We start from the raw sequence: 13,656 nt of genomic DNA on the forward strand, positions 1-13,656 counted from the left end.
TACGGGGTGTCTAAACATACAAACAGCATAAGAAAAACATAATTTTTTTACAAAATTTTATTTAGATTCATGTTCCGTTACAAAGACAAATTTTGACCTATCTATACATTCTTTATTAAATATCATCGAATTATATAAATACAAAAATTGTTTAAAACCATTCAAATACGTTCCATCACGTTCTAGAAAACTTTTGACATAAATTCCAGTTGAAAACAACCGCACGTTATTGGTCTCTTAAGGCATCTCTGAGTATAGTTTTAATCAACACTTTGGGGACTGATTAAATCAATAAACTACAAATGATATATTACATTATTTGGTGATATTTGTTGATTTTATATTCTCGTATGTTTATGATCCATGTGATATTTGTTCTATTGTAGAACAGCCGCGTTAGCAATGATCGAAGGAGAATTAATAGTTTCTCCCAAACTCTCCAGAAGTTCCTTCCTATAGTCATCGAAATCTCCGTCCACCTGTACATCAAATAATTAATTTATTAAAAGAAGTCTTTAATATGTAAAGGTTTATAGCACAAAATATCCGACTCGGAAGACAAGTTAAACTAAATTATGTTAGCTCCTTTAATGTCATTTTCATATTCATATAGCTTTTTAATATTGTCTGATATAACCGGCACAGCACTTCTACCGGCCCATGTTTTCACATCTGGCTTCAACTCTGGTAAACTAAATTGTTTGGTTATACAAAAGATGGCGCTGTTACTAAATATGTTATTCGGTTTTTTATAGCAATTACTAACTTACTAATTATGTCATTTGCTTTTAGGTAAATCATACTAATATTATAAATGCGTAAGTTTAGATGGATGTTAGAGTTTGTAGTGTAAACGGCTGAACGGATTTCGATGAAATTTGGTAAAGATAGATAGTCTGGAAGAACACATTGGCTACTTTGGCAAGCGGAGTCGCGGGCGAAAGCTAGTAATTTATAATAAATAATTAAATGCATAATGTGTATTACCTCGTTGATAGTCTGGTCCTCGATGACGTAGAGCGCGCACTCCGTCTCGCGGATGAGGCGCTCGTCGTGCGACACGATGACGACGCCGCCCTTGTACAGGTTGATGGCCTCCGCCAGCGCGTCGATACTCTCGATGTCAAGGTTGTTCGTCGGCTCGTCCTATATGCAAAATTATATTAAACTACAAAATTTTGTTTAGCAATGATGGAAATGTAATGTTTGTATAGCAACATTGATTGGCTAAAGTGCCCTGTAAACGATTTAAAGTTCAAAAGTTTGCATCAAATAGAACCTCTTTAGACTCTTTTCCGTCCGTTCCGTCAATATCGAATATATTTATCGATTTTACAAGTGAGACAATGATATTAAAGAATTACTATTATACATGACTACCTAAGAAATAAGAGTAAATTTAAAAGAATAAAATCCTGTTGTAGCTAAATTAGGACAATAAAAAAAAGTATTACCTATTCGATTAGAAATAAAAAAGTCATATAAAGAAAGTGATGGTGAATGTTACCAATATAACGACATCTGGCGCCATGAGGGTGAGCTCGGCGAGGGCGACCCTCGCCTTCTGTCCGCCGCTGAGGTCCTTCATCTTGATGGTGTGCGCGTGCCCCGCCAGCCCGAACGTGCCCAGCGCCTTGCGCGCCTTCTCGTACTGCAGCCCGAACAGCCGCTGCAGGTACTCCACCGGCGACTCCTCGGCCGTCAGGTGCTCGCCGGAGTGCTGGTCGAAGCGGCCTATCCTCTGCACAAACGTCACTTACATTAGAAACGATAGATGTCACTGCACTCCAAAACGGCAATATAACCTGGAAGAAAATACAAGCTAGGGGTGGCAATCATTAGACATAGACCGAAGAAAGTTTAGATGAATTGTCTGAAAGAGGATATGCTTAAGAAAGGAGTGAATTCAAATATGACGGCTGATAGAGATGTATGGAAGAGCAGCACATACTATACCGACCCTCCGTAAGGGATAAAAGTAAGTAGATGATGATGATGGGTGGCAATCATTATTTTCTCTTTATCTCTTATAGAGATTTTACTTCCTTAGAACATGTCAGTCCCATAATACCTTAAACTAAATACCTAAACCGAATCATTTTTGCATCAAAGTGCCATTTGTTTACAGAAATTTTTAATTCGGTCTTCGTGCCATGGAATAATTTTGATTGTGATTATTGCGTCAACACCATGGTGCTCCTACTTCATTTTATTCGTAGTTTTTGTATGATCATCAACGCGCCCAAAGTATTATTTAGTGTCATTTATTACACGCTTTTCACTGGTGCGTCAACCCTGATATAGACTATGTTCACCTATAACACTAGATGGCGCTTTTATAAATTTCTTACAATCAATGCGGTCGCAGCTGCTTTGTAATCTGGCATCGAGACTACAAAATTAACTAATGTGGAAGTTAAGTCGAAATTCCATTTTATTTAAATTGGAACAAATTACCATACCGGCTACTGACTATTTTTTAGTACCTCGCGGACAGTCATTGGAAAAAGCTAATAAGTATTACAAAACTATTTTCACAAATAAAAAAATCGACTATTTTCTACGCTTAGAAATATGAGTAGAATATTACTATAAAAAGGAATGATTATACTAACCAATCTATGATTCCTGATCAATTCCCCTCGAATGGGACTCAGTTCTCCCACCAGAAGTTTGAGGAATGTGGACTTGCCGACTCCGTTGGGGCCGACGATGGCGATACGAGAGTTCAGATCTATGCCGAAGTCCACGTCTATGAACAGCGGCTTCTGACCAGAGAAGTTGAAGTTCACATCTGTAAAAATAGTCCAGTAAATACAATAATTCCGTAAATTGAATACAGTATATTGATCCATTCATCATCTACGATTACATTTGAACAAAAACAAAGTTAAATAACTTCTTAATAAACTTAATTTAAATTGAATTACGTTATCCGATCAGAGTCAAAAGTCCGACTTATTTGAAAACTAACACAGAGTTTACATATTTGAAAACTGACAGGTCCTACTTATTTGAAAACTGACTACTTATTGAAAAACTCCCACAGATAACACCTAATTATTTGAATACTAGGATAGATTTGAAGAATATAAAAGCATAACTGACTGTGCAGTCCGAGGATGGGCGGCTGCAGCGGCGGCGGGTCGGGGAAGTTGAACTTGACCACGTACTCCTTGGGCCGCTGCAGCAGCGTCACCGGCGCCGCGCCCTCCTCCGCCTCCTCGCGCTGGCTCTTGCTCCTGTTCTTCTCCTGCTTACGTGTTAGCACTTCTTTCTGTTTCTTCTCCTGTTCACGGTTGGTTTTTTTTAATTATTTATTGTTTACAGATAAAGATCCAATCTTAAAGTTAATATATCATACTATTTATTATCATATTATTATAAATGTGAAAGTTTAGATGGATGGATGTTTGATAGAGTTTGTAGCCTAAACTGCTGAACAAATCTGAATGAAAGTTGGCATAGATGTAAATGTAGTGGAAGAACACATTGGGTACTTGGCTTTGTTTTTTTTTTCCCGCGCGGACGGATACGCGGGCGAAAGCTAGTTATTTATAAATTATTAATGAAGTTTTTACAGACTAAAATTGTATCTGCACAGTTGCGAAAATTTCGTACCCATGTCAGTAATATCCCTGACAAATCAATAACCATGATTTTTTTTAATATTAATGGATTTTTGTTAATTTACTAATATTTCCTTTTACCATTCCAACTAAGCTCTAGGCTTGTGCTAGGATATGGTTCACGACAATAGTCGAATATTGGTTTGAAAATTGATTTATCATATTCGATTCTATATGGATTGTTTCATTATTATCAAAAAATCTATAACAAATTGAACTTACAGCCTGCTTCTTCGATTGTCCGTGTGATTTCATCTCTTTCAATCTTTTTTCCTGCTTCTCGTACTCTTTGATCATTTCCTTACGTTTCTGTGCGTACATCTTCTTGAACATTGAGTAATTTCCCTTGTAATAGAACAACTTCTGTTGATCCAGATGTATGATCTCGTTACATACATTATCCAAGAAAGATTGGTCGTGAGATACAACCAATAATGTCTTCTTCCAACCTTGTAAGTAACTAAAAGTAACATGAAGAATAAATTAGATTGCTAAAATAAACAGCTTTTTAATAAAAATGTCAATATAACCTCGACAATACCACAATAATAGTATTTTTTTTTTATTTTACTTCATACACCAGTAACCAGAAATATTTAAAAAATAACATTTACTCACTTATCCAACCAAATGACAGCATTAAGATCTAAATGGTTTGTAGGTTCGTCCAACAACAGCAATGTTGGCTCAATATACAGAGCTCTGGAAACATAATTATGTAGTTAATACTTTTAAGCAATTTTAATCAATTCAAATATTAGGATAACAATTTTCGCGTCAATCTATACTAATATTATAAAGAGGAAAGATTTGTATTTTTGTATGTATGGAAATAACTCAAAAACTACTGGGCCGATTTTAAAACTTCTTTCACCATCTTCAGTGTGCGAAGGTTTGGATGGAGGGATGAGTGGATTCTACTGCCTATCTCCAAATTACTAAACGAGTCTCTATAAAATTAGGCACAAATGTTCATCCTGTGTTCACATAAGCTACTTACTTACTAAGTATTATTATTAATTCCGCGACAAACTCGCGGGCAAAAGCTAGTCGTTCATAAAATTAGCAAATGTGCGAACAAACGCGGTTTCTGAGCTATTAGAGACGTATATATATGATAAATCATAGCCGTGTCTTAAGAATTGTGTCGTTTCTTCGTATACCTGGCGAGCGAGACCCTCATTCGCCATCCTCCGGAGAAGTTCTTGGTGGCGCGATCCTGCATCTCCTTGCTGAAGCCCAGACCGGCGAGGATGCGGCGCGCGCGGGGCTCCGCCGCGTCCGCGCCTATCGCCTTCAGCTCCGCGTACACCTACCACACACGTACGTACATACATAACGCGAAGTAGTTAAAAGAAGATTGCAAGCAGAAAAGAGCATAATTGCTAAGACCACGCCCACGAAGTATTACTAGACGGTAGTTCCGTAGGGGTCCATAGAGAGGTTACTAATAAGCCTGACATATCTGATAGTGTCCAAAGGCATTTTTTTCTCCATAAAAAAGCATAAAACGTCATCTTCCTGATTCCAAGCGCAATACATATATTTTATCAGCTGTCATATTTAGCTTACAATTTAGTAACATTTGCATACAACCGGTTACCCATTACCCTAAACATATATTTTAGTAACTATTGTTATCTCTAATTTTAATGAGAAAGAGGGATAGCACTAAACAAAAACAATACTTATAAAAATATCTTACCTCATTAAGTCTATCTTGTTTACTCAGATTTCCTTTCTCTGTCTCAGCTTCTAACTCTTTGCATTCCTTTAATAGTTCTGTAAAAATAAATTAAACCAGGTAGTGAAAACAATAAAAAAAAACTATGATAACAATTTCAGAAATAACAACAGAAAAATCAGCAAAAATTTATTATTCTTTTTCTTTCTACCCACCAGACACAAACAAAAAAAGAGAAGAAACTCAATTTGCTTGTGTAACATGTTATCAAACATTTACAAAATTATAATAAACTAAACATTGTCACTAAATAAAATAATTTTAATATGACTTATTCACATATTTACAATTCATTTAAATACAATTACATTGACATGTGTTCAGGACCTAACAATAGATGTTAGTGCATATGACAAATGTCTCAAGAGAAGTGTCAACTGAGCTTCCTGTGTATATTTTTTAACTCTTTTTATCATACATACCAGTTCTTTTAACATCAGACTCCAGTAAAGTGTCCACAGCACTCATGTCGCTAGCGGTGACCTCCTGTTCGCAGAGCAGTATGTCGATGTGCGGCGGCAGTGGGAACGCGCGCTGCGACAAGTGTCGCAACAAGGTGGTCTTGCCGTGGCCGTTGGGGCCGACCAGACCGTACCGACGGCCGTTTGCTATCAATAAATTAGCATTCACAAACAGATCTTTGCCTTTAGCGCTTATTGAAAAGTTCTCCACTTTTATATCTACTGCGTTTTCTAAAGCTGCCATTTGACCTGAGGAAAATCAATTAAGTATTATTTACAAATTATTAATTATATAAAAAAATGTATAAAATTCAAACTATTTTATTAGCTTATAACAAAATAGAGACAGATTAAATTGTTAATTGGTTACTAAATAATCCCTTAGCATAGATATACAATCTAAAATCTACACTAAAGAACACCCAAATCTCAAATCAATAATGACTGAGGGTTATTTTAATAAACCTGTGATATTGCCATTTTATGGTATAAAAATAAAAAACTATAAGGTCTTGTACAATAATATTAAAGTGTTAAAACACTCACCTGCAGTTTTCTGCGCTTGACTCACAGTAAAGTTGGCATCTAAGTCGCTGTGCCCCTGTCCACCCTTCTTTGTCAACATCTCCATCTGCTTCTCATACTCCTGTTGCTTCTTAAGCTTCTTCTTCTCTTTGTGACTCATTTTCTTTTCAACCTCTACAGTCTCTTGTTGTCCTTTCTCTTCCTGTTATAATGTTGATTTATAAAAAAAAAACAGATTAAATTTAAGACAAAATTTAAGGGTTTTGCCTAAATCATCTGTTATCACAAAGATTTTTAAATAAATGAGTAATTGACTTCCAGTGTTTAGATGGTTTTAAATCACACAACACAGAAAAAACTGTTAAAACATAATTTTGGATTGTAAATTTCTAACTTCACCTTTTCCTCTACAATTTCTTCTTCAGGTTCTGGATCCTTCATTTCGAACTTCTTTAATTCTTCTTCAATGTCGTCTATATTGTTCTTCTTTTTATTTTTATCTAAAATTACAAGCATTAATGTTTCAGAATTGAATTTGCATATAATTAATTTCTTAAATATTATTATTTTTATTAGTAAAAAAGAAACTTTACTTCTTACTTTTACTCTTTGACGCTGGTTTAATTATTTGTTCTTCATCTGATGGTATGATCTTCTTATCCTCTTTAGGTAATTCTTCAGTCTTAGTTACTTCTGTGAGAAACAACATATTCCTTAGATAGATTAGTATAAAATTTACATAAATAGTCACCAAAAAACTCACCCTTTTCAATTTTAGCAGCTGGTGGAGGCACACTGCTTAAAGTATTAGAATCATCTTCATTATCAGAAGATTCAACTGCTTCTAGTTTCTTCTTATTTTTAGCTGCAAGACAATAATCTTTTCAAAAACCTACTACAGTAAAATGCCACTAATTCCTTTTACCACACTTTCTATGTCACAAATTTTGTAACCTTCCAATATGGCAGTTCATTTGACGTATAATCCAGAAGTAATAAGTGAAATTCTGAATATATATTTTTTTACATTCACATAGAAGAGTTAGTCAATTGGGATTCTTCTTTGATTTCAAATCAATGTTACTTACATCAATGTGAACTAGCTATGTATGTGTTAAAGATTACAAACAAATAATTAGTACTAACATAATTATAAATTGAATAACTCACATTTCTTCTTAGTAACGGGTTTCACAACTTCTTCATCTGAGAGTTCTTTTAGTTCCACATCACTGCCATTATCAGACCAGTCATCATTCTTCTTTCCTTTACCTTTAAAATGTAACTTATTTAAATATTCTGCATTTTTACCCTATGGTTACCTATGTAATGACATAATATTTATTGCATTTCTATTGCAAAACAACAAACACAAAAATTTTCTGTTCCATTTAATTTAGAAACTGCCATTTGTTTTTAAAATATGTATCCAATTATTATTCAATGTTTATTCATGGTTAGAAATATAAAAATTTAAACATGTAATCATATTTTTGAAACCAATAGATGGTACATATTTATGAAGTCCCATAGACAAATACATTAGCAAGAACAATAAAAGAATTTTGCAATTACATTATATGAATTTCAAATTATCTTCCACACTCAAAAATGGTTAAGCAAACCTTGCTGTAGATTTGTCTCTCTAAATCTACAATGAGAGAATGCCATGCAAGTCTTATTGCATTGATTTTTGTAAATACATCTTACTTCTTACTAACATTATTAATGTGAAAGTGTAGATGGATGGATGGATGTTTGTTATAGTTTGTAGCCTAAACTGCTGAACAGATCTGGATGAAAATTGGCATAGATCCCCTACATCTAGTAGTCTGGAAGAACTCATAGGCTACTCTGTTTTATTTTTTTTTATACTATGTAGACGGAGTCGCGGGCGGAAGCTAGTTAAATATATTGTAGGTTATTTACCACATTTAAAAATGTTAAATAATTTACTCAAGCAAACCTTTCAGTAAATTTGTTTATGTAAATCTACAATGAGAGAATGCAAGTCTTAGTGGATTATTGTGTTGGGCTTACCTTTTTTGCCTTTAACCTTAGAAGCTTGTTTACTTGATGTATTGCTGATTACTGATTTTGTATCATCATGATCCTCATCATCTGACTGTTCATCAACAGCTTTCTTTTTGTTCTTTGCTGAAATTTAGCAAACACACTTGCTTTTTTTACATATTAAGTGCACTGATCCTATGGGAGTAGGATAAGGTAGGGTAATCTACACATCTGATCATCATCACCAGCTCACTATACGTCACCACCGAGGGGCTCGGAGCCTACCCTAAAAAGGGGTGACTTGGTCATAGTCAACCACGCCAAGTGTGGGTTGGTTGACTTCACACATATCTTTGAAATTCTTTGCAGATATGTGCAGGTTGCCACATGATGTTTTCCTTCACCGTAAGAACGTCGGGTAAATTATGTACATATGAAAATTCGAAAACCGAAAATCACATTGATACATGGCGGGATTCGTACCCAAGACCTGTATAGATTACAAGTCAAGTGTTCAAACCACTGAGCCACCGACGCTCTGTTCAAACCACTGAGCTACCGACGCTTGACCCATCTGATAATGATATTAAATGAAATACAAGGCTATGAACATAAGTGATCAAAGTTACCCTTCAACCTTGTCTTTTCTGTTTATAATTTAGTTAAATCATGTATTAAAATAACAGCATTACTCATTTCAAGAAATTAAGAAAAGTTTTATAATTACCTTTCTTTTTACTAACAGGTTTTGGCGCTTCATCTTCTGAAACTTCCTTGAGATCTACATCACTGCCATCATCTGACCAATCATCTTTTTTACCCTTACCTAAAAAGTATCAAAATAATTTATCTACAAATTAAAATAAATCATACAAGTATTGTATTTAGGCCATGGATGTCATCAGCCAATCGTCTAGGGAGGATTGTGGGGGGCTTGGAGCTAACATTAATGTAGTCTAATTAAAAGTAGTCACAAACATTAGAAAAATGCATATTAGATATTAAATCTAATATGCATTTTTCTAATGTTTGTGTGGCTTCCCTACCCCTGTCCCCCACCTTGATGTCCATGATGCTAGCCAATGACAAAATACTAGTTACTTTCTTAAACCATGTCAAAGAATGCCATGTCACCAAGTTCTAGATTATAGATATCTATAACAGTATTAATTACACAACATTTTGTAACATTACTGCATGTTTTTAATTCTTATTTTTGTTGTAACATTTAATATAGGCTAAACAAGTAATAATAATTGGAATTACTAACCTTTTTTCTTTTTATTTTGTTTAGCAGTCTTTGATGTAGGATTTGTGGCCTTACTTTCTTCTTGTTCATCTTCAGAAACATCATCTTTCTTTTTGTTTTTACCTGAAATTTTTAAGGCAGTTAACTAACTTTGTAGATAAAATCAGTACCTAATCATTAAAAACAACTAACACTAACCCTTCTTTTGGGACTTTTTTGTTGAGTGTTTTAAGTCTTCTTCATTATCTGAAGCTATATTTTTCTTATTCGTATCCAGTTCTTCGTCGCTGATATTAGCATTTGTTTTACCTTTCTTTTTATTTTTACCTTTACCCTTTGAGGTTATATCATGCGATTCTTCCGACCGCTTGTCTTCAAAATCTTCATCCAGGTCTTGATTTTTCTTTGCTCCTTTTTTCTTAGACATGTTGGTATAATATTATATCTATACAAAGTATTACAATATGTTTATAATACTGCCACCTCATAAGAAAATTCAAGAACTAACCCTGTCGAAATTCTTATATTTCAATTTGACTTTGACAGCAAAGAGTTTGACAGTATGAGTGGAAATGACATTAAACCTCGCGTTGATAAACAAAATCTTACTTCCTAAATACGAAATTAAAATAATATAAAACTCTTGTTGGTTCATTATTGATTTTAAAAACAATGATAGACAGTATAGTAATCTTCGTATGACCTAGGGTTAGTGACAGAATGTATAGGAAGAATTTCCGTCCACCCCTATTTCGTCCACATATCTTCTTTTTCTTATTGGTCTATGTCCCCGAAATTGGGCAGAGAACGTCCACAGTGCGCCTTTCCACTGTGTTTGTTTCTTGAATCATATAAGTTCGGGCAAGCAGGCGATTAACCCACTGGGCCCTAGGCTGTTGGCGTAACTGCATCCTTGGAGTTCACAGCTAAACTAGGTTTGTTTCAGGTATCTTCCCTGGTAAGTGGTTCTGTTTTAAGCGCAGAAGATTTAGTAGACGTTATTACTTTATCTTCGAAGAACCGGCAATTCCATGTGTCACCCCTCACTATTCACGCTCTTATTCACTTCAGAGTGACGCACGGCCCGCTATCCGCTATCCGCATTAGCTGTGTGCTTTCCTATAATGGTTTTTGTTAAATGTTATTAATTCTATTAACAATATTCTCAGGTTCATAACAACAACAACCGACAACCAACCGATTCACATCTAAAACACCATAACTGTGTCAATTTATTATGGAGAGGTGCAATTGTATCTTACACCAAGTCCAAGTTGGTTAGGAACTTGGACTTGGTGTAACTTGAACTGATCTCTGTATAGAGGTCGGTGGTGAGGAAGCAAACGTATAGCATTTTTATGCCTTCATAGAGAATTTATTGTTCATTTCAAAATAAGACTGGTTTGATGACTGTATGTGCTAATATTAAAAAAAAAGAAATTACGAGAAAAGAAGTGAAAACAGAATTTCAAATCTATTCGTATAATTCTTACTAGTTTTCCTTAATTATAATGTTAAAAGAAGTTATTCCATTACGTTTATTAGTATTTATTTTATTTCTTCTAAACTACACAGACGTTTGTTCTAGTGAAAATGTGAAAAAAAGCGTGTACGAAAATAGAGACGACAACGGAGATTCAAACGATGACGGCAAAGATGAATCCATGGATCTTCCTTATGAAGCCGATCAAAACAACGTTACATGTACCAGAAGACATAATAGCCAAATGCACGAGGTACGATCTGCATATGCTAAACAATTTCCTTTCATGGCCGCTATAATGTCTCAGCAGAATGAATACTTGTGCTCGGGTGCCGTCGTATCTAACGGTCTTGTTATTACGTCTGCTCAGTGTATTCAGAAGCCAATAAACTATATCTTACTCAATGCAACTGAAGCTAAAAGAGATAATACATCTGCTGTTCTTCTGCATATAATAAAAAGCGAAAAATTTCCAACATATTCTGGAGCTGGAGCAGGAAAGGATGTCGGTCTAATATATACTGAGAAGCATAACACATCATTTGTTACGAAACTTGGCTTGAGTAATATGACTACTGGAGACCAACTCACAGACGTAGAAGCTTTCGGATTTGGTTTAAATACTGATTCTGGCCTTGCAAAGGAGTTACAGTTTGTTGGCTTAGAACGGCGAACACCGTCTAACGAACACTATTTTAGTGCTTACCTTGATTGTGTTGAAACCAAAGTACTGACCTGTTTCAAAGATATTGGTGGACCAGTGATTTTTGATCATCAACTTGTTGGCGTGGTTGTCAAAGGTCAAAGTGATTGTACTAGAGAAATTACATCACGTTATTCTATTAACAAATTTATGATTGATTTTCTACCAATTTACGCTTTTAGAGCATGGCTGAGTGAAAGAATTAAAAAGAACGAAGAACATGAATTGGTAGCCATGCAAATATATCCCGCGAAGCCGATTCTTCGGCAGGTGGCTCATGTATTGACTAGCACCAATAGAAATTCGGCTCAGAGATGGCCGTTGAATGTTATTCTTTTATATTTAGTAACCATTGTAACTTACATTTAAATTTAGATTGGTTCTTTGAAATTTTGCATTCATAGTGCTTTAATAAATTCTTCAATATGTTTCCGATATTTAGCTTTTCCATATCATAACTGGTAAAATTAGTATTTCTTTTTAAACTAAGCTACGTACATCGTTATCAGTAAATAAATATTCTCCACCCTGGTGGAAGATATTGATTGATTGACTATTCAAATTATAGATCCCTAGATGATGACTGTGCAAATAATGTTGATTTAGTACGGTCCGGTTTATTCCACTCATATGTTCAAGTTTCTAAGTTTAACTTTCTAGTATGTTCATGATATAAAGGCAAGGCATCACAGAAAAAACCTTATTCTTAATAGTATGAATTCACAAAAGATGGGTGGATGGACCGATGAATAAATGGATGTTAGAAGATATCTCCGGAACTTAACAGATTTTATTAAAACATGACACAGATGTAGAGCATGGTCTGGAAGATCACAAGCTTCTAAGTTTAAGTTTAAGGACAAAGTCGCGGTGATAACCTAGTATGCTATTTAAATCGGAGATTAAAAGGAACTGACCTCTATAAATGGATAGGATGTGACATTTTATGCCTATTTAATTTTCACCTTATTGCCGCGGAAAGTCGCGGTTTGTAGTATTTGTCGAAAATTTGAGAATAGCGATAGCGAATTATTAAATAAAAAAAATAGTGCGTTTATAAGTCGCAATGATACTACAGCTGTCATTTTCAGGCAAAGACCTTTCTATCTCAACAGATCAGTGGCACAAGGTCAAATGATCTGCCAACTGCCAATGTCAATGTTATTGTTACGTCACATGTAGAATGATTTGATTGAGATTTATTTTTATATTCTAAATTAATTTACAAGGACTATATGAAATTAAACTTTTAGAATTAACTTTTTAAACAATTAGCAAAAACACTAATTAGCATTTATAATGGTGAGGTATGGATACCAGAATATCAACGATGGAACTCCAAGAAGAGAAAGGAACCGAATTAATATGTCCTCATCGATTGAAGATGACGAGGATATTGATGAAGTTGATAACGTTCAAAGGTAAATTACGTTCCGTTAACCCCTACTAATACATAGTCCAACCACTATTATAATTATAATCTTGTTTACTAAATTTGTTTGTTATTTGAACTTTTAGCAGATATGTTATACCCGAAGGAATGAGATATACCAATTCCAACTGTGATGACTGTACTGAAGAGGAAGAGACAGACAGAGAGTAAGCAATTCAAATTTATTATTTTCCAAGCAATTTGTATTATTATTACAATTGAAAAAGTGTATGACAAGTCAGATAAAATTACAAAATTAAATATTTGTTTATTGTAATAATGAAAAGTAACTTTAGAACCATGCTAAGGTAACCACCAGAGGACTGAATATTCATTTACTGAAAATCTGTTTGGTCATATACATAGACATCACCAGGAGCAGGTGCCCCATTGAGAGATTCAATATATATATATATA

The 13,656-nt window shown here is 34.5% G+C and overlaps 3 protein-coding genes across 3 annotated transcripts in view; 2 read left to right on the forward strand and 1 right to left on the reverse strand.

Moving 5' to 3' along the window:
* On the reverse strand, positions 1 to 10,163 carry LOC106108053 (ATP-binding cassette sub-family F member 1). Its single transcript, XM_013289130.1, has 19 exons — positions 9,820 to 10,163; positions 9,643 to 9,744; positions 9,100 to 9,198; positions 8,400 to 8,516; positions 7,530 to 7,631; positions 7,123 to 7,224; positions 6,960 to 7,052; positions 6,759 to 6,859; positions 6,381 to 6,561; positions 5,796 to 6,083; positions 5,335 to 5,411; positions 4,793 to 4,941; positions 4,248 to 4,331; positions 3,852 to 4,089; positions 3,109 to 3,289; positions 2,616 to 2,794; positions 1,508 to 1,741; positions 988 to 1,146; positions 1 to 479 (listed from the first exon to the last, which is right to left on the reverse strand). Exons 1-19 carry the CDS (start codon positions 10,046 to 10,048, stop codon positions 378 to 380), a joined length of 2,817 nt encoding a protein of 938 aa, XP_013144584.1. The 5' UTR covers positions 10,049 to 10,163; the 3' UTR covers positions 1 to 377.
* An 892-nt stretch (positions 10,164 to 11,055) lies between these two features.
* LOC106108054 (tonin-like) lies at positions 11,056 to 12,244 on the forward strand. Its single transcript, XM_013289131.1, has one exon. The coding sequence runs from the start codon at positions 11,133 to 11,135 to the stop codon at positions 12,174 to 12,176; it is 1,044 nt and encodes a 347-aa protein (XP_013144585.1). The 5' UTR covers positions 11,056 to 11,132; the 3' UTR covers positions 12,177 to 12,244.
* Positions 12,245 to 13,004: 760 nt separating this feature from the next.
* LOC106107953 overlaps positions 13,005 to 13,656 on the forward strand; it is a 2,443-nt gene continuing 1,791 nt past the window's right edge. Inside the window, exons 1-2 of the mRNA XM_013288985.1 lie at positions 13,005 to 13,228; positions 13,326 to 13,406. Coding sequence (XP_013144439.1) covers positions 13,107 to 13,228; positions 13,326 to 13,406 — 203 coding nt within the window. The 5' untranslated portion in view covers positions 13,005 to 13,106. The remainder of the gene's footprint in view (positions 13,229 to 13,325; positions 13,407 to 13,656) is intronic.

Source organism: Papilio polytes, unplaced genomic scaffold, assembly GCF_000836215.1.
Source record: "Papilio polytes unplaced genomic scaffold, Ppol_1.0 DF821845.1, whole genome shotgun sequence".
Lineage (NCBI taxonomy): Eukaryota > Metazoa > Arthropoda > Insecta > Lepidoptera > Papilionidae > Papilio > Papilio polytes.